At 47.9% G+C, this 20,578-nt stretch overlaps 1 protein-coding gene across 2 annotated transcripts in view; it reads right to left on the bottom strand.

Annotated features, from left to right (window-relative positions):
- The window catches only part of pde11a (phosphodiesterase 11a), a 39,207-nt gene that overhangs the window by 7,532 nt on the left and 11,097 nt on the right, over window positions 1-20,578 (bottom strand). The window contains exons 3-14 of one of the 2 annotated variants that reach the window (XM_048978831.1): window positions 17,431-17,520; window positions 16,725-16,865; window positions 16,068-16,132; window positions 13,217-13,349; window positions 12,726-12,801; window positions 10,809-10,876; window positions 10,292-10,384; window positions 8,382-8,432; window positions 3,871-4,017; window positions 3,430-3,537; window positions 2,572-2,681; window positions 1,794-1,884 (exon numbers count right to left, since the gene is read on the bottom strand). In XM_048978831.1, the coding sequence (XP_048834788.1) occupies window positions 1,794-1,884; window positions 2,572-2,681; window positions 3,430-3,537; window positions 3,871-4,017; window positions 8,382-8,432; window positions 10,292-10,384; window positions 10,809-10,876; window positions 12,726-12,801; window positions 13,217-13,349; window positions 16,068-16,132; window positions 16,725-16,865; window positions 17,431-17,520 (1,173 nt within the window). Of the gene's footprint in view, window positions 1-1,793; window positions 1,885-2,571; window positions 2,682-3,429; window positions 4,018-8,381; window positions 8,433-10,291; window positions 10,385-10,808; window positions 10,877-12,725; window positions 12,802-13,216; window positions 13,350-16,067; window positions 16,133-16,724; window positions 16,866-17,430; window positions 17,521-20,578 lie in introns of both variants that reach the window. The other variant, XM_048978830.1, reaches the window with a different exon arrangement.

Genomic DNA, 20,578 nt, shown 5'->3' with positions numbered 1-20,578 from the left:
ACAGGGTGTCCATGAGCCAGAGGACCGGTCCTTGCGTGTTGGGTCCAGCTGCCTCCCAGATATGGCCTCACAGATCGTCACTATCGCTGGCCTTTCTTCGAACAGAACAGAAATACTTTATTCATCTCTTTTCTCCTACCCCGTCTTGCTCTCCGTGAGACATACAGACGCACATTCAGATGAGAGCATACATGAAGGTTATGGCACAAGGCCGGCCAGGTTAAGGGGCTTGATCTGACCTTCATCGGCAGCATTAGTCTGCTGGTTCCAACCCACGGAGATGCACACTGCCTCCCCAGGCTCAAGGCAAACCTGGGGGAGTGCCTGAGGAGATCAGCGCAAAGCTGTCAAGCTAAACCCCCCCACCCACCCCCCTTATGCTGACCCGCACATCAGAGACACGGCAAGCAGATCCCTCAGAAGCCTCCGTCAGACTTTCCTGCCGTGCCCTTCTCTGAACTTACAACATCTATGACGGTGATGTTACTATAACGTCTAGCCATGATAATAAAACACTTTTTCTCTCTTTCCCGTTCTTCTTCCCCCTTGTTAATTTGCTTTTACTTAATGTCTTACTGTTGAAAAAAGGAAAACATCTTGCCATGATCAGACAGCATGTTATAACGACACATCAGCGCTTGGACATCCCACGCTTATCGCCTTGCTCGCTCATAACAGGCTATCCTGGAGCAGTTTGGGTCTCAGGTTCTGCGAAACACTGAAAACCGCCCCGGCTGACTCAGAGGGTACAGACCCCCTGTGCAGACAGGCGGAGCTGTAGTCAGAGAGACAGAGAGAAGCATGGACAAGGTCTGACGCTCTGAAAAGTAAAGGTTTAATTAACTGTTCCTGCTCACTGGCATGGTGAGCTACAAGTTCCCCCATGCCATGAATTAAAGGCATTACTCATTAGCATGGTAATGTAGCCGACCCTAGGCCACTCCCCAAAACATCACACACCATTTCGATTTTCCAGGCAAACATTTGTCAGCGCGTGGCGTCATAACAGGCAGGATAAGCCCCCTGGCATGAGGCTGCCTCGTAATTCCCTCTCCTGCCCGCAGCCCAGGATTTCCCTAATTACCCCCCCCCCCCCCAAACACAAACTCATCCTCCTGTAAGAACACGCGCTTCTCCTAATTACGGATTCTCCCTTGAATCCTGTTCGCTTTGTGCATTTCTCCCAGATAACAGAAGGTAAACTGCGAGAAAATTACTGGCACTGGGCTCCCGGTAAGGTCTGTATCTGCTACAAACACACATATAAGAACAAAACGATTGAAATGTCACTGAAAATAAACATTTCAAGCAGCTTCAAAGCCCAATAATGGTTGCCACAGTTAACAATGTATGTTTAACAAAACTAAGCAGCGGAGATGTTTCTGAATGCCTTGTAGGACATGAGGTTTTCATACATCTGTAGAACAATTTGGCTTAAGCCAAATTAAATCAGTCAATTCTACACTTTTTATACCATAATAAGATACTATAAAACTGAATCAACCACTAATTTTGATTCATGCCGTTTTATATTTAATTAGTTTTCTGTGTGTGGGTTTATGCACCGTAAGCCATGTGATAATAACTAGGAGACTGAATAAGGCAAAATGAATCAGAGCCATATCATGAAAGATCGCCATGACTACAGGAGGTCAGAACCCTCATGGTGAAGGGTTACCATGTATGTGAGTAGCTAGAACCCTGGTAGTGTAGGGTTGCCATGTAGAAGGGGTCAGGGTCAGCTGGGGCATGCTAGGAGAAAGCAGGAAGAGCAGCAGGACCATAGGGTGTACCTCGCTCTGCAGGATCATGACGGCATGGTTGAAGTGGTGGTGTTCCATCGTGGCTGAGGTGCCGTACAGCAGGGACAAGGCCGAACCTGTTCTAGATGGGGGTGAAGGCGGTGGGGAAAGAGAAGGATGGGGTAAGTGGGAGAGGAATGGGGGAATGGGGGAGGCATTGGGAAGGAGTGAGAGAGATGGGAAAAAGGAGAAGAGACGAGAGAGAGGGATGGGGAAGAAGGAGAGAGAAGGGGAAGGGGGAGAGATGAGGGATAGAAAGGGATGAGGAAATGGACGGGAAAAGGAGAAGAGAAAGGGAGAGGGATTGGAAAGAGGGAGAGATGGGAAAAAGGAGACGAAAGAGGGATGGGGATGGAGGAAGAGAGATGGAGAAAGGGGAAGGGCGGAGAATGATAAACAGGGGAAAGAGGATGAGCGAGGAGCAAAGGGTGGGTAACCGCAGTGCTGGGCTGCAAACAGATCCAGGTGCATTCATTACGTTATGCGAGACCCCAGGGCGGCATGGCAATGCAGCAGGAGGGGTCTGCATTAATTCTCCTGGCTTTAATTGTGTACGGGGTGAGTGCAGCCCGCAGGGCTCACCGCACAGCAGCTGCTGAACGAGCGGTTAACACTCTCCCGGCAGGAACGGCAGGGCCGGCGGGCTCGTTTGTCAGTACATAAGGCTTACGCGGCGGCCCAGCACTTCCTGGGGGGCACTCTGTGCCCACAGGCCGCCATATGGTAGGTCGGGGGTCAGGTGGCGAAGGTGGGGGTGCGGGGTACCCACTTGGCCTGGAAGGCATTGTTGGTCCCGCGATGGTCCAGGTCGTGGCAGATGCAGCCAACGATGAGAGCCAGTATCTCCACCTCCGTCAGGGTCTCTTGGAATCCTGCCGTCTGACGGTCACACATATAGAGAGTAAAACGTGAATGAAGCGCAGTTTTATAATACATGAATACATACAGGTCAGGTCCCTGCAATAGACTGGCATCCCGTCTAGGGTGTTTTGTCCTGTCCTTCCTGAGATAGACCCAGGCTAACCATGACCCAACACTGGATAAGCTATTATGTTAATGGATGCATTATTAATACGCAACATAATACTGCAGCCTCAGGTCGACTGTCACTACAAGGGGGCTGTATGTATGCCGGAGCTCTTGCTGCGTCATGTGACTGCTGCGGAGCTGGTCCTGGGGGCGGGGCGGGGCGGACAGTGAGCTCCATTCATCACCACGCAGGGTCAGACAACAGCAGCATGCCGCAGAAAGGCTACGCATTACCATGGGGGTATATCTGTGGCAGTGCATTTGTTCTGGAAAAACTGCAGGATAGTGCTTTCGCTCCAAATAGCTGATCTGAAGTCGAATCGGTGGCCCCTGCATTGAATATGTTTTCTGGAGGTGTAACTGCGGTTCTATGGTCTTCTCTGGGATCCAAAGAAGCTGCTTTTCTTTGATTTTCATGGGGCCGGAAACAGACGTAGGCAGGGATCACCACTGGTACTCAAGGAGATGAAACATGGTGAGTGTGTGTGGTCAGGCCTGATTTCCTTCCATGTTGGGCCCGTTCCATGATGTGGCTTTGCATATAGTGCCACTACAATCGGCAGTTCCCGTGTATGACCACCAGGGGGAGCATACTCACAGTCAATATGGAGAACATGCACTGGCACACGTTGAAGGCATGCCTCCAGTTGTGGTAGAGCACCATCCGGTAGTTCTTCCTCACCGTCAGAAGCCATCTGCACAGGGTCTGCGAAGGCAGGAGGGGGGTAGCCACGAAACAGCGAGAGGGATCTGCTAGAGGTGGGACCTGACTCTGTGGGGGTGTATATACTTGTGGGGGGGGGGACCAATGTGTGGGTGGATGAGCCTTGGAGGAGGTCCTTAGAGCAGCATGGTTTAGATGTTTGAACCTTCTAAGCAGTGTCACAGTCCCTAAGGGGCCCTGATGTATCTGTGCAGGTGGGCGGGACTTAACATCAGATCCTCGACAGATAGGTGGTGCGGGGTCTTGTGTGTGGATGGGCTCTCGGTCTGTCCAATGACCAGGCAGCCTTGTGGGCGTGACCCTCGGGCCTCTCACCTCATAGTCAATTTTGAATTTCTGCACCATGCCCAGCTCCATGAACATGCGCAGTGCCGCCGTTACCATGGCGTCCACGTCCAGCGAGAAGTCGTCGAAGGACAGTTTGTCGATGCCCAGCTCGCAGACGAGGGGGATGTTTGCCGCCTGTGAACAGGGTGTGGGAACAGAGAACGTGTCAGCATTTTATCACGCCTTAATCCCGCCCTAATGAAAACAAAAATGCCCGTCTACCTCATACACGAGCATGAAGACCCAACAGAATCACATCCCCAAGTTCTATTACGGCTGAGTATGACCCATCCATAAATTATAACTCTCCCTCTGCCATCAAAATCATCTGTCATATCACCACATTCTTTTCAGAAGGTTATTCAAAGCCTTGTATTGTCTCTAAAGAAAGAAAGAAAAACAGAGGGAGAAAGAGAGGTGGGGGAAATAGGGGGCATGTAGGAGCTGAATCCTTTGGAATAAGGGTGGAAATGGGGGCCTCCGGATGACGGACAGCCCTGTGTGTTTTCCGGGTGTCTGCGTTAATTTCCTCTGTGTTTTCTACATGGATGTAGGTGGCGTTTGAGCGGCCAAAAGAGGTTAATATCAATCCATAATTAGCATGATAAAGAAGAACATGGACGACAGAAAGCAATTGGATGGAAGGTGGTTAATTAATGAGAGGGGGGGGGCCGTCAGAAGAGCTGCACTGTTGACAGAGATCTGGGACGTCACTGGAAGTCCACCCCCCCCCCACCCCAACACCCCCGGCAATGCTGCCAGCTTCTATAATATATTTTTCCCACTGGGGAAAAACACATGTAAAATACACTTAACGAGCATGACAGCGATTCCTAATTTGTACAAATCACACAGATCAAACACTCGCATGTTTCCGTCACCTGTACAGTATCATTCCATCTCAGTTTCATACGGTGGTGACCGGGGGCCCTGGTCAGTAACTATTTAATTAGCGGGGGTCTTTCCCAGCATGACACACCGAGCTCACAGAGAGCCATCTGTCAGCGCTTCGACTTGATGCATGCCCGCTGGTGTCTGTGAGGTAAACCCAAAACGCCAAGATCTGAGCCAGGCCTGTGCCGACAGCCGGCTGTGGTGTCACCCTGCATGGATTTGCTAAGGTAAAACAGGCAGGGGGAGCACCCGGACCTGCAGTTAGATTTTATAGGTTTCCTCCCACTGTCCAAAGACCTGCAGTTAGGCTTATAGGTATTTCTATATTACATGTAGTGTATGACATGTTTGTATGCTCTGACATCCCACCCTGGGTCAACCCCAGCCATGTGCCCTGTCCTGCAACTCTAACCAGGATGAGGAATTAGTAGATAGATGGTTGGACGTTTTAGTTTTTTGCTTAGGTGGTAGATCGTTCAGGCCAGGACAGATGGAAGATGTGACAACGGTCCCATTTGATGATCTGCTGGCCCAAAGCAGCTGACTGGGCGGTAGGTAGTAATGCGGCCACTACACTTGATGTAGTGACTGCGTGCCTATTTGCACACTCCCAGCTCATAACTCATCTGAGAATCATGCGGTCACCCCCGACCCCCGCCTGAGAGGAACATGCTGCTTAAAGCCAGTGACGTCTGCATATCGATCAGAGGCCCTCGACACGCACAGCCCGGACAGATGACTGAGGCTGGAAGATGCTACTTTTGGCTACGTTTTCAGGGCTATATTTCTGTGGATGCTGAGGCAGCCTGCTGGAAGTGCAGATTAAAAGTGATGATTACACCATGCAAAAGAGAGAATGCGAGACAGATCTCACTTTCAGCCCATGGCCGAAACTTCAAATGGATTTGGTGCAACAGGTCCATATGATGCACGGTTCACCTTTTGTCTGCGTCTCCGGGCTGTGGGGTAGGGTCTGTTTGAGTCCCCCCTTTAATCTTCCATATTTGGGATGGACGTGGTAGTCTGTCTAAATCTACCTTAGATTTTTACACTGTGCCTTGACTTGGCTGTGTTTGAGTCACGTTTGGTTTTCATGCAGTTCCTGAACTTAGGGATATGTTTGAATTCTGTTCGGTTTCTATGCAGTGCCTGACATGTTTCAATCCCTTTTTTTTTTACTCGGCGCCTTGACTTGGGAGTCTGTTTTAATCCCATTTGGTTTTTATGCTGCATCTAGATTTGGGGCATCCAGGTTTTTACACAGTGCATGGACCTTGGAGTCTGTTTGAATCCACTTCAAATTGTACGCTGTGCTTGATCACGGCAATCTGTTTCAATACCCCCCCTCCCTGTGCGATTTTTACGCAGTGCCTGAACATGGTGATCTAATCTCCATCGCGATGTAGTGATCTTGCTGTAGGTGTGATTTGTAGCAGTATGCGTCACCCGCACTAACGAATAAATACTAATTAGTGTGACCCAAAATACTAAGACTGCAACATTAAAGTCTCAGTTTCTGAAGGGATTTTATCACCGTGTTTGCTATCCATTCTGTATTTTGTTCTGAGTCTGAAATGCATGCAAAGTTCTTCTCGGGTTAATGTATTTTAATCACCCCACAGATCCTTAACAGCCTTTCTGTCTGATTAGCATGCCATATCTGGATATGAGGTCTGGGTGGGATGATATAAAAAAGCTTAAACACCACATGTGCATATTCTCACACTGGGCTGTGAAATCCCCCCCCCGCCAGTGGCTCAGATGGAGAAGCCCGACATGCCAGGTAGCTTACCGCCACTAGTAGCTCCAGCAGCTGGGTAACGTGGCAAATTTAACAGGCAGTCTTTCAGTGGGGGAATACAAGTCACGACTCCTCTAGGTGATCCTGTGTGACCTGTGGTGTGGTACAGCCTTGTACAGCGAGGCCTCATGTGTGGCAGGAACAGGGGGGAGAGGGAGTGGGGGACCCGCCATAGCACTCATTTTTCCTTATGTAATTCATGGAATGGAAATTCATTGTAGCAGCGACGTTTCTGGAATAAAAGAAGCTCCCATGCAAGGCTGTCTTATCTCAGCCTAATGTAACGTACAAAATATGTACTAAAGCACTGTCCGATTCAATTACAAAACCACTGAGTTTAGACAAACGGGAGTAAGACTCGATTCTATTAATCTATAAATATTACATGTCTGTACAATCCATCTATCAAGGTCTATCGGGGTCTATCAAGACCAAATCCATGCTCCTAAAGAACAGTTTCTTTCCCAATGTCAGTAGCCGTTGTCAGCAGGGACGGATTACAGACCAGGCCCAGGGGCCCTTGGGGTGCAGGGGGCTCGTGGGGCCCCTAGCCCAAAACAATTTGCAACGCTTATCAACAATGTATTTTCGTTTGTCTATTTTAGAGGGCCTACATTCTTTGATCCTCTGCCTACAAGGACCCCTGACCCTATAGGGAGGGCATTTGGCTGCCAAGGGCCCTTGAATTGTGGTGGTTGTGGTGGTGGTGCTGGTGGTGGTGGGGGGGGGCCCTCGCGAACGTTTTGCCCAGGGGTCCACACAACCCATAATCCGTCCCTGGTCGTCAGTAGCCACTGATTTGGTCCGTTCCCCTGTTCATCTAATCACCTACTGTTATATCATACCATCCCCCCCAGCAGCCCATCTAATTAACCTGCTGCAACATCGTATTGCACTGTACACATTATCTGCACTCATTTATTTGTTGATTATCTTGATTGTCCTGGCTTGCTGTGCACGACACCCCAAAGTAAATTCCTCATATGTCAAAATACTTGCCAGTAAATAAACAAATTCTGATTCCAATCCACCCACAAATCTGCCATATTCTTACCTGGTTTACCCTTGGCCACAAAAGCAGGGAACTACAATTTGTGCTTGGATTAATTTCTTAGACTCTTCTTGTAAGAAATCACTAAGGATCTGACAAACGGCTCAACTTGGTCTGAAGAATGAGATTGTCTGAAGTGAAGCCGCCCTGCGACCCTTTGATACCTCAGTTTTCTCTATTTTTTGCAGCCCGATTGTATGACAACTTTAGATTTAAGAAATCAGACAAACACAATAACCGTACTTTGATGTCAGGTATCTAGTTTCCTGAAAAAAAAAATTAATGAAATCCCCAGGAGGCCAGATAGCTCAGTGGGTAGGACTTCAGCTTCAAGATTCCACTATTGGGGGCTTGAGTCCCACCTCCGCCGTTGTGTGTATGTGGAGTATGTATGTTCTCACCAAGTCATGTGGGTTTCCTCTAATTCCTCTGTTTTCCCTTGACAACCCAAAGACATTTAGTTAAACGGACTGGCACCTGTCAAATTGCCTGTAGCATGTGATTGTGTGTGTGCTTTGTGATGAACTAGCATCCCATCCACGGTGTATTGCAGCCCTGTGCTGAACGAGATTGGTTCCTACTCCCCCTGACCAGGATAAAGCAGTTGGAAGATGGATGAATGCCCCCCCCCCCACTTATTCCCGTAATGACCTGTAATACTAGCCTGGTGTATACGCTGCTGAATCACCTGAGAAGATTAACGACAGACGTGCGTTTAAAACCTGCTGCTATGTTTCACGTGACGCAGCTCACCTTGAACTTGTCCACCTCCGTCTTGGAACATGTCGCGTGATAGGACAGCACCTGCAACACAATCCAACCTTTAGTCTAAAAGACTCTTTAGGTGAGAAGCCCCAAGCCCTGACTATCAAACTTTTTTTCAGTCGGCATCACGCTGAGATCACAGTTCTGAAAGGAAGTAAAGTGTGCAATTAAAGGACAAACGGCAGCAATGCATGCTATCCTGTCCGTCCGACACCTCGCGGCCAAGAAGAAAAAGCCCGGTGAAAATCAGACAAGCTGTTGTTTTTCACCCCCGCCTCACTGTCACTGCGCCTCACAGAATGTGCAGGTGACGAGCCGCGCTTTGTGTCCTGTGTCTGTCCATGCAGATTTATCCCCCTGCTTGATCAGCGCACGCTCAGATAAGCCGGAACGGCCCCTAGCAAGAAAGCCAGCCCTCCCCAAACCTGCCATGCCCCCTCCCCCATGCTTCTCAGACCCTCTGAGGGGTACGACCCTGGTATCATTGTAATAAATGAGTAGCTGAGAGCTGCAACAAAGTGGCTGACTGCCCTTGTATGGCTTCGTTAGAGTGAGTCAGGACTTCACCAGCGCAGAGTCACTTCTCCTTGCCCCCATTAATAATTTATACTGTCTTAATGAGGGTTTTTTTCTCTATGCCTGCAGCACTAACAGGGGTGCAGTAAATCTCGGAGGTCCGTCCTAAGGGCTGGTGCTTCCCATCCCCAGGCATCCTTTTCCACAGTGGCACCGGCGATCTGGACTATTAGCACGACGCGCCACAGTGGCCCCATTTCAACACTCGGACGCTACCCAGAATGCCACGCTCAGGGCTGCCGAAGATGAGGTGACACGATTAGAGCTAAAACACAACAAAGGGCCCCATGTAGCCAGGATGCCGTGGACGTGACGTCACGACAGACCTTTAGTCGATGGTGAAAGATGCCGTACGTGTAATGGAGCGTTACGCCACGCAGGCAGGTGAGCCGGCTGGGCCAATTAGGGGAGGCCGCAGCCTGCAGGACGCTGACATGGGATTTCACTTCATCGCAAACAATTAGGATGCGAGTAAGAGACAGACAGCGCCAGCATATTAAAAACCGGACTTTCGTATTCTTGACAGACATGGATAAATGTCCTCTAGCTGATGGACAGAAGATCTGCCTGCTGCTATGGACCAACACAGAAGCACCCAGTATGTTACCAGACCAGCAAGGAGTATGTGCTGGTGCTTCTCGATTTATGATGGGGTTACGTTCCGATGAGCTCATCGTAAGTGGAAAATATCGAAAGTTGAATACGATACGATAATTAAGTAAATAACTACTCTCTCTAAATAAGTAAGTACTGTAACTAACTAAATACTAATAATTTTAATAAGTTCACCAATAAGTTTATTACGTTAAACAGAACAAAACACACTGTACGATACACTGTATGATATGTTTATGCTCACAATCGCTACAGAGACGTGACGTGTGGTCAGGTGGATGCCCGGTGTCAGTAGAAAGTATCATACTACTTACTCGTATCATATCACTAGCCGAGGAACAGTTCAAATTTCAAAGTTGCCTACGAAACGTGCATTGCCATCGCACCTTCGTAAAGTCAAAAATATCTTAAGTCAAACCATCATAATGCAATGAGTATCTGTAAATAATCGTATCTTCTCATAGACAGATATTTCCGGTGTACTGAACCGTTTGTTACTTTTGAGCATATTTTTGTCATGCTAAGTTGCATCCTGCCCAAGCATGTTACAGGAAGTGGGAGGAGCCAGGACTGTGTAACATCATACCACCATGCTGCCAAGGGAGGAACAGCAACACGAATCACAATCACTCGCACTCCCCCCCCCCCCCCCAGCCCCAAAGCCAATGAGTGACACATGTGAGACGGCCAATCAAATCGCTGCTTACATCCAGCGCCACGGACTGCTTCGCCCACGATTTCTTCACCTGGTCGTACATGATGGTGTTGTTGATGCCAAGGCCACAGAAGATGACGAACGCCTGTGCAGGAAACGAAGGTGACAGCTGTCATGGCTTTGGGATCGTGAGCGGATAACACACACACACACACACACACACACACACACACACACACACACACACACACACACGTACAAACGTCGTCTGAGTCATTGCCTGTGAGTGACTGCATTAAGGCTGCGCTGTGTCACACGTACATAAACAGTTTATGTGTATCCAGAGCGACACCTATTTATGAAGATTTATTAGTACACTGAAGCTGACTGCCACTCACTGTACAACACAACAACAAATACAATATAATCAGTGAGCTGGCCTTTGCTTTTCTTCTTAATGAACACTCTCGCTTTCTTTCCGACAGCCGATACGGGCGTTAATGCCATTGTGTCAGCCCTGCAGGGGGCGGCATGGAGCACACTGATGGACAGTGGTGGGGGGACAGTACCTCGAAGAGCCGCTGGTCCGCGTCGTCAAATGGCTTCCCGTCCAGTCTGTTCAGCACCTGGGCCACCCCTGCTCGGGACACGTCGGCATCCGTAAGCAACCCCCTCCCCCTTGCAGGTACCCTGGAATCCTCCGGCTCTGGTTTCTTGGCTGGTTATTAAGTTTTACTTGGCTGCTATCTCATTTACACAATCCATTTCCCCTCACTAGGCCCCAATTAGGCTGCAATCACTCCCACACGTTAATTAAAGTCATTGATAAAACAATACAGGGAACCAGCCTTTGGCTGCACTGATGCATATTTTTCTGGCATTTTTTTTCCAGTCCATTTTTACACTCTGCAAGTGGGCAAATATATAGAGGATATATAGTATTATATTGAAAGAATATGTAATAAAAATAAAAATAATTATATAATGCAATCAAATTAAACAAATTAAATTATACCATTATTTATTTTAATAAATATAAAGAAAATAGTCACATTTTAGACATATTAAGCATAAAAATATACATATTTAATATATGAATATATATATTTACATATGATAAATTATGTGAACGTATAAATACAGTATATATTGGTGTTTGCTGAGGTACAGATTTTTCGGGTAAATATCAGAAAAAAATTAAATATAAAAATGTGTAATATTTTTCCCGCATCCCAGTGTCAAACTGACAGCTGCATTTAATATACCAGTAATATACTACAGTTATTGTGCTTTTGGCATTTGGCCTGGGAAAAGCCAGCATCCCTTTGTCTGTTTGCAGTTTAATTACGCATTACATGATATTAAGAGTCACACACCACCACCCCTCCCCCGATCCCCGCCCCCTGCCGTTGCCCCTTCAGGAATTCCAGCCTTGTCACAAAGGAGCGTCTCAGCCGGTGCCGCTCGGGTCGTGGCCTCTGAGCACTGACCTGACCAGGACCCTCGTCATAAACCGCTCCGAGGGCAAGGCAGGAAGACCCATCAGCTGAACAGGGCTCCCTTTGTCCTGCTGGGTCTTTCCGTGTCTCGCGGAGGCAAGCTGATGGTGGCAACTGGGGGCTTTTCAATAAGCACTAATTAATGGAACGGGGGGGTGGGAGGGGTCTGCCCATCAGCACCCCTGCTGGCCGGTGGCAAAATCGCCGCTACCATCAACCACCTCCCCGGGGTCAGCATTCACCCCCAAGGCGCCTGTCAGTCCCAGGCTGCCAATCATCGACGGCACCCTTCTATCAGCCACACAGCCCCTTTAAACGTCCTTCATCGAGTGCCAGCCGCTCATTCATATCTGCTAAGATCAGGCCGGGGGGGTCTTCATCCTTTTGATGGAACACATCCTTGACGCGGTGCGCCATTGCAGCTACGGGCCCGTCTCCTCCCTCCCCAAGTGGCTCTTCCTCCCACGCATGCATGCTCGCCCACGCGCGCCATTCCAGCCTGCTTCTCCCGCCCCCCCCGCTGCCGCCTGACCTTCCTCTGGGGGGTCCACAGCTTCTCTGTGTGACACACTGGAGCATGTTTTACACCCTTATCCTGCAGGGCCATTCCAGAAGGTGGCGGGGCATAAAATGGGTCCTAATTCATACAGAGGGGCCAACCCCACCAACAGCCAATGATATGTTTTGAATCGATGAGTGACAGGGGAGGGGGAACTGCAGAGGCCAATCAGCTTCCAGTGTCCCTGTGGCCCCGCCTCTGTATATGTCCCTACTCTCTCTCTAACACATAAATGTGGCATTGGCACGCAGTGCACTAACCACAGCTGTTGCGCAGTGCAGACCCCACCCTGTGAAGAAAAGTCACTCTGGGCCATTCGATAATGAGCCCTCGCCCTCGAGACAGCGAAGGCTACCAGGCCACCGGGCGCTTCTCCCCTCACGTGTGACTTTCAGCTATTGCTGGGGCCAATGGGCGGCCGGACTTACCGATGATTTGGTGGTTGCTGTTCCAGATCGGCACGCAGAGAACTGAGCGGATGTGGAAGCCAGAGAACTGATCGGCCTGAAAGAGACACGGTCAAGGGTCAGAGGGGAATCAAAGAGCATCCAATCCATGTTAACGGAACAGATACATTATGGCCATTCGTAAAATGTACATGTACCCAATGAATGTGTTCTAGATCTATCTATCTATCTATCTATCTATCTATCTATCTATCTATCTATCTATCTATCTATCTATCTATCTATCTATCTGTCTGTCTGTCTGTCTGTCTGTCTGTCTGTCTGTCTGTCTATGAAATCTAACATAACATATAGCAGAGATCTTAGCTGTTCCAGGTCACTGCAATGACAGCTTCAGCTGTCCTGCACATATTAAAGCACTAAAGTAGGATGCTTTTCAGCTGACAATGGCCAGTGCTTCTTAATGTCTGGCCTTCAGGCTCTCTGATCAGGTCGCAGACTCATGGATGGACCTCGGCGTCGAAGCGTGGATCCTGGTAGGCGTCGCTGATGTTGACGGGGAGCCCGGTGGAAGCCACAAGTTCCGCGATGCTGTTGTTGATGAGCCAGTCGGAGTAGGATGATTTCTCCAGGCTGTCCTTAAAACTGCAGGAAGAACCATGCAGAGAGACCATCAGGGGAAAGGCGTGCAGGGAGAAGATGGGGCTCGACAGCTAAATGCAGTTAAAAAAAAAAAAAAAAGATGGACTGTGAAGAAGCAGCACAGCAAGTGAAGCTCTGCGATGCTGGTGCTTCTGAAGTTTGTCATGGACCACAAGTGAATTCTTGATCAAATGAAGGCTATACTTTTATTTGAAGCAAAAGTGATGAGTTTGACTCCATTTTGGACAAATTATTGGAGAATGCTGAGCTGCTGGGAAAGGTTCAGAGTAAAAGAGGAAGAGAATGACCAGCAAGAAGGCACATTTGGGTGTAATTTTCAATGTATCTCTTTCAAACAAAAAGCCATAATCCATCCATCAATCCATCCATCCATCCATCCATCCATCCATCCATCCATCCATCCATCCATCCATCCATCCATCCATCCTCCACAGTTTACTCAGTACAGAGCCAAAGTGAGCAAGCAAGCAGGATAAGGCACATACCAGCAGTCAAACTGGATAAGTTACCAGTCCATTACAGAGCTCACCCATACACACGCATGCACACGCACACACACTAATTTAGAGACACTCATCCAATTTGTCCGTTTTCAGACTATATGAGGAGACCCATGCAAGCACAGGGAGACCATGCAACCTGCACACACACAGAACTGGGGCCCAAATCAAGCCGTCACCTGTCCACCAAGCCCGCCACAAAGGAAATATTTATGCTCTCATTTAAATCAATTTTTAATGTAACTGCACGAATGCCCGAAATCACATGTACCTAAGTATCTTTGCATTTTTCACGTATTGGAGTCAGAAATAAAATGTCCGCAGAACATTGTACCCCTATCAGGCTGCATGCGGCGTGTTTCCACCCCACCAGGAACGCCATGTCCTCATTACGTGGGCCGTGCTGTTCTCTGACGTGCCTCCCCATCTCTTTGCCCAGGGGCCGCTGACATCCCTCACGTTTTAACCGGGGGCGATGCAGCGGTTGTCATTAATCATACAGGCTGCAGTATATTTAAAGCCATCCACTGGCCGGGCGCCATATTTCAGCGCGGTCTGGGCAACCACGAGCCGCAGCCTCCTGCCGCAGCACCTATGCGACCACTTCCCCCATGCACACAGTTCTGGGGTCCCATGCTGCGGGCTTTCCGCAGACTGCTCCAAAAGGATCACTACAAGATTCCTGGTGGGAATGGGGGATTCGAATGTGATCGAAAGGGAATCCGATCGCAACACGACGCACAGCTGTTGCTGTGTGCACCACCCCCTGATGATTATACTTACCCTACGATCACCAGAAAGGTTTATTCAGATTATGAAATACAAGTAAAATATAAGCTGATACACACTCAAATGTACATAAACTGCAATCCTTTACTGGATAATCGGTGTGTGAGCCAGGAATATTGACACCATAAGCCTTCTGTTTGTTTTTATTAATTTAGATGAGGGTGATAATTATTCATTTACTTTTAAGCCTTGTAGAATAATATGGCCACATTAAAAGCAACGTTTTCTGCAACAAGCTTCCTCCGATCTAAGGCTGAGAAGCAGGCATCACCGGGTGTCCTGCTAATCGCTAAAACATTCGGCTCCGATCGTCTTCTAATTGGCCATGCCGTTACTGCAACGCAGGCGAGCGAGCGCAGGGGCGCGCTTTGGGACTGCGCTGGTCCGCTGGCGATATTTCATCCCATCGCATCTATCCCTTTCTACGAAGGTGGAAAAAAATCCTCCACTTTGATTTCTCTCCTCTTTTTTGTTTAATTTCCTTTTACTTTTCGCTCCTGTACGAGACCCACGGGAGGGAAATGTACCCAGATACCACAAACTATTGTTACAGCGTCTCTCATCAGTAGCATCAGCATATTCATTCAGCACGATCTTACTTCTATAATTCATTCTGCTTCTCTGGCGTGAGGCTCCCCAGGCGCCTCGTTTAGGAGGAATGCGTGAACTGCGAGGCCTTACAGTGTCGCCAATTGTGTAGCGACAGTAATGGCGTTAAATGGGGGCTGGTCATTTCTGCGACAAGTGAGTGGAATTACATACAGATCCATATCACTGTGAAACAGTGGAAAAGAAGTCTGAACACTGACAAGTCTGACTGAACTCAAGAATGTTTATATGTAATCTCTATAAAACAAACTGCAATACAAGACAGCCATGGGGAACATGTTTTAAATGTCGTTATCATATAATTAACATGGACAATAGAGTGAACTATCCGACATAAAGACAAACGTTGGCTATATTCTAATCCTGCTATGGTAGGGTTCCCCAATTCTGGTCCTGGGGGGCCAGAATCCAGCAGACTTCCCTGCTTGAACACAACTTACTCAGCTAATAACCTGAATTAGCAGGTGTGTTTTAGCAGGGAAATCTGCAAACTCTGTTGGATTGCGGCCCTCTAGGACCAGAATCTGGGAACTATGTGCTACTGCAACAGAAATGTGACTTTTTTATATACAGTGTTTTAAATGAGATCAGTTTAGATAAAACGTATAAATAGTGTGCTTTTGCATTGTCCTGACATTCTGTTTTCAAATCTGGAAACTCTTGCAAAATTACCATGTGAAACACTGCAGGTTCTCAGCAGCAGTATGTTAAAATAAGATGCCATTCTGTTGGATTCATAAAGAGCCGTGGATGAGGCTGGTTGATCTATGGTTCAGACAAAATGACCAAATTCAGATCTCACCTGCTCTCTGCATCTGCGCTGCATTTGGGGGACAGCAACTCGAAGGATTTTGTAAATTTTACCACCTGGAGTTATAAGCAGATAAAGCAAAACGACGCTAATCAGTGGTCATTTTTGTATTTTGCCTTTCATGTCCAGGTCCAAGTGTAGGAAGGTCAAGTTCTACATGAAGAGGGCTAATTAGGCTTAACTGAAGTCATTATTATAACTGTCAGGTAACTGATGGAAACCCCTTCAAGGTGTATTATAATGATGTGCTTGAGGAGAATGTATTACAGTGACGAGCTGCCATGGCAGCCAAGCTAAGGCTAAGCTAAGCTGGAGAGTAGGCTAAGGCTAAGCTAAGCTAACCTGTGGCCTGTACTACGAAGCAGGGTTATTGGCTTATCGGGGTAACTTGTCAGATTTAAGGTACCACAGTTTAAATGGACTTCATATTCATTCACTTACATTTTGCCCAGACTACCTTAAATCTGACAAGTTACCCCGATAAGCCAGTAACCCCGCTTCCACTGGACAGGCCACTGGAGTGTAAGCTAGGGCTAAGCTAAGCTAAACTGGAGCGTAGGCTAAGACTAAGCTAGGCTAACCTGGAGCGTAAGCTAGGGCTAAGCTAAGCTAAACTGGAGTGTAGGCCGCAGGGTGTAGGGCGCGCACCGGGGACTCGATATCCTCCAGCAGCTGCACAGAGCAACGCTCACACTTCAGCAGGGTCTGGGCTCGCTGCATGATCTTCCGCACAATCTTCTCCAGGTCTGTCTGCTCCTCAAACAGGTCATTCACCACCTCTAGGAGAGCCTGAGTATGCAGGGAATAAAGATTAATCATCATGGCGTGGAACTAGTGATGTGCACATGGTCTGCTGTGTCGATGTGGTGTTAGTTTCTGGTATTTGAGGTATTTTTTAAAAAATCATCATAAATATGGATCTCAAAAAGTCTGAGGATACGCCAGAAGGTTGACCTCCACAATTTAGTTGACGGGGTCAGCTTGACCCAAAGGCATCTGGTTAGTTCACTAAAACGGAGCGACGGTAATGAGATGAGGTGAAACGCCGCCCTCTCACCACCACATTGACCTCCCCCAACACAGATCAATGCTGGGGGGGTGTCAGGGCCCGCGTCTGGGCCCTCCCGACGTGATTTATGCCCAGGATCTTCACCGCCCATTCCTCAGTTTGCACACCCAGCCGCCCTGGGAGGAGAGGACCTGCTGCACACCACCCCCCGCTGCTGTGCTTGTGAGTGGGATGATGGGGATCAATACCGATCCTGGTGGTCAGCAGTGGGGGGTGGGGTCGGCGCGTGTGTGCGTGGGCGGGGGTGGAATGTAGGGGGATTTGAAATTCTTCCATAAGCCTTACTCTGCTCCGGTCGTACTCCTTCCTGGAGGCCGCAAAGAGCTGGGCGTTGGAGATGGCGATTCCGCAGAAAGGGAGGTACATCTGCAGTACCTGGCGGAGGGGATCAGAACCAGGATAAAGTGACACGGCCTGCACCTCCCGTTCCCAAGACCTCAGGTTCTCAGCTGAGATCAGCGTGGAAGAAAATGCAAGCTTTCGGTGAACGCCACCTAGACGCACAGTGTTTGCAGATGAATCCAAAAAGCAGAACACATGCTGACTTGATACGTAGAATGTAATGCACTGTGCACCAAATGTAGCCATAATGGAAGGTGTATAGGGAGTAAGGGTACCAGTTCAATCGTCACATTTGAGAGAGTAACTAAGCAACGCTACAAAACTTGCAGGGATTGGGTCCTAATGGTTTCTGACCACAGCAAAAGTATAAAAGGATAAGACGCATAAAGCTGACGTAGCAGGCTTCATGATAACTGATTACATCCATTCACTTTAGCTAAAAGCGTTTACTATTAACTAAAAATATTATGGGATGGCATGATGGCTTAGTGGTTAGTGACCTCCAGGCTCACCCTGACCCTGAATAAGTGAATAAGGTGGGTGCATGAATGTTTGTATTCCATTGATGTGTAAATGATTGAATGTTGCAAGGAGCCCATTGCAATTAATCCAGTATTGCTTACAGCAACAGCGATAATAATCATTCTAGGATTTGACCCTCAGGGTGCTCAGTCCCCTGAAGAAATATGGGAAATCACCCCCCCCCCCCCATCACCATGATTAAATCTGTCAAGGTGGGGAGGGGGGAGGGTTTCCATAATAAAGTTTGTTGGACAAATCACTAAATGGCATTTTTTTTTTTTTAGAAAATTTATTTTCTAGCAGGGCAAAGAAAAAAATAGGAGAGCTGCCCCTAAATAGGATGTAGAACTGATCTTCATCATCATCATCATCATCACAATCATCATCAGCATCATCATTTTAGAGGGAAAAGTCCCTCTTCGTTGGAATCACCCTCCCCCTGAGGCCCTCCTATGGAATCTGGCCAGACTTCTTCCCCAGAACTGCCTGGCGTACAGCTTCATTTATTAAGTATGATTTGTGAGGCTTCATGCTGCCACCATCTCCACTGCAGCCACCCCAACCTCTCCGCCCACGGGTGTGGCTGCCGCAGCTGACCTTTAAACGAGTGCATCAGGTGACCACCTGACTGTGTTTTCTTCCCCTTGTGAGATGCTTAACCAGCTCTCCTCCACTAGCGATCAATACGATTCGCGCTGCCTTTTTCGCTTAGGGCCGCGGTCTGTTTATCCACGTTAATGCCAGCACTGGCCTGGAAAGGTCCATAAAGCATCCGAGCAGGTCTCAGCCCTCAATCACTCCGAGGGGACTCCGACGGTCGGCTGAAATGGCACCTGTCAGGCGAGCTCAAACAAGGCAGCCCGGCGAGCGGATGCAAACAGGGACGCCATCCTTGGGTAAACCCCGCGTCCATCACGCCCAGCGACAGATGCAGATGCGCTGATGGATGGCATGAGGTTTATGACACCGCCAACAGAGCCGCATGGGGATAGAGACCCCTACAGGGTGGGGAGACTGGGTGAAGACAGGCCAAGAAACCCACGAGGTTCCAGAGCACTTTCAGGAATATAACCGAGACAGACAAAGAGTTTTTCCTGTGTTTTCCAGGAAGTTACTTGGAAAAGCATCAGCTGTGACTGTTGTCCTAATAAAGCATAGCCTCATGACTCACTACAGAAAACACCACAAAGAGCATCACAAGATCCTAAAATGTCCTTCCAGCTCCTTTGAGGTTTGTAGGAAGATGAAGACTTTCCCAACCCAGATGCATTTCCATCCATATGAGATAAGACAGCAGACTGTAATCTTCATAGATTTCCACAAACACACAGGAAATCCTACAAAACACCTAGGACGTCATTGTGAAAAACCATTTCTGACTGGTTAATATGAAAACTACAATAAGAAAATTCATAACAAAACAAGTATATACACAAACCATAAAAATGTACACATATAAAATCCAAGCCATCACAACTGAACCCTGAAAGTATAGTCACTATATATAAATAGATCATATTTGTGGGACTCAGTAGAAACACGTAGCTAGCTTTCTTTATCTCTACTAAGCTAGCTTCATTTCGGATTGACTTTATTTTGACAAATAAAGGAGACAGAAGAATGCAAATGGCTAATGCCAAACATGCTTGGGTCCAGCAGGCTGATAGGATCTGTGGGGTAGCTTTAAAATACACTGCAGCCCCCAGAGACTCCGGTATGGATCCCATTTGCACCGACTGAGGGGATTTTCATGAGAAGAACAGGTTGCTCTAATTGGGGGCTTACGGCAGGGAATTGGGGGCGCCCTGTTGTGGCCTGATCAGTATACAGTTCATTGGTAATGAAGCTAACTGACCCAGGCTCTGGGGAGTCCCCGCCTGCTGATGCCGGATCAGATTGCAGTCTGACTGCAGCTTATCCTCGCTACCTTCATCTTACTGCACATAGCAAAAGGCCAGGAAAAGCCTGTTTACTGTCTGTAATGGTCCAAGCAGACCCTGCACGATATGCGATGTTAATATGGACATCGCATGTTACACACGTGCAGTTCTCACATAGCAAGGACTGCGATAGCCAGCTGGGTTGAGATCATCAATAAGGTACATTTCTACTCTGTCATTAGCAAGCTTTGCAATTTTAACGATGGTTCCTTTTCAAGATTATTTGGTATATGTTTAAAAAATTAGACGTAAAGTTCATCATTTTTGCATGAACTATGCACGTGCTCCCCAAACCAATTATGATCTTTTTTGTCCTCATAGCGCATTCGAGAAATTGAACAAAATGGGCGAGGAGGAGAAAAGCGAACAGAAAACTGGTCACCAATAGACGTTCATCTTCCATTGAAAGGAAATAATTCCATAAAGTCAATATCGAGCAAAATCAAGTGATTTTACGGCAACTTCTTTGACAGACTCTACTGGCAGATAAGAAGAAGCTCCAATTAGGTTATTTTGGGTATAAATCTGGTATTTACTGAATAGTGCCTCCCCCCAAGCATCTAGGGCTAAGGAACACCCTGAATGGAGTGCCAGTTCGTCACAATGGACACGCATAAGCTTACTATGGG

The sequence above is a fragment of the Brienomyrus brachyistius genome, chromosome 16, assembly GCF_023856365.1.
Source record: "Brienomyrus brachyistius isolate T26 chromosome 16, BBRACH_0.4, whole genome shotgun sequence".
NCBI classification, from domain to species: Eukaryota; Metazoa; Chordata; class Actinopteri; order Osteoglossiformes; family Mormyridae; genus Brienomyrus; species Brienomyrus brachyistius.
This window is presented reverse-complemented; position numbering and strand designations above follow the sequence as displayed.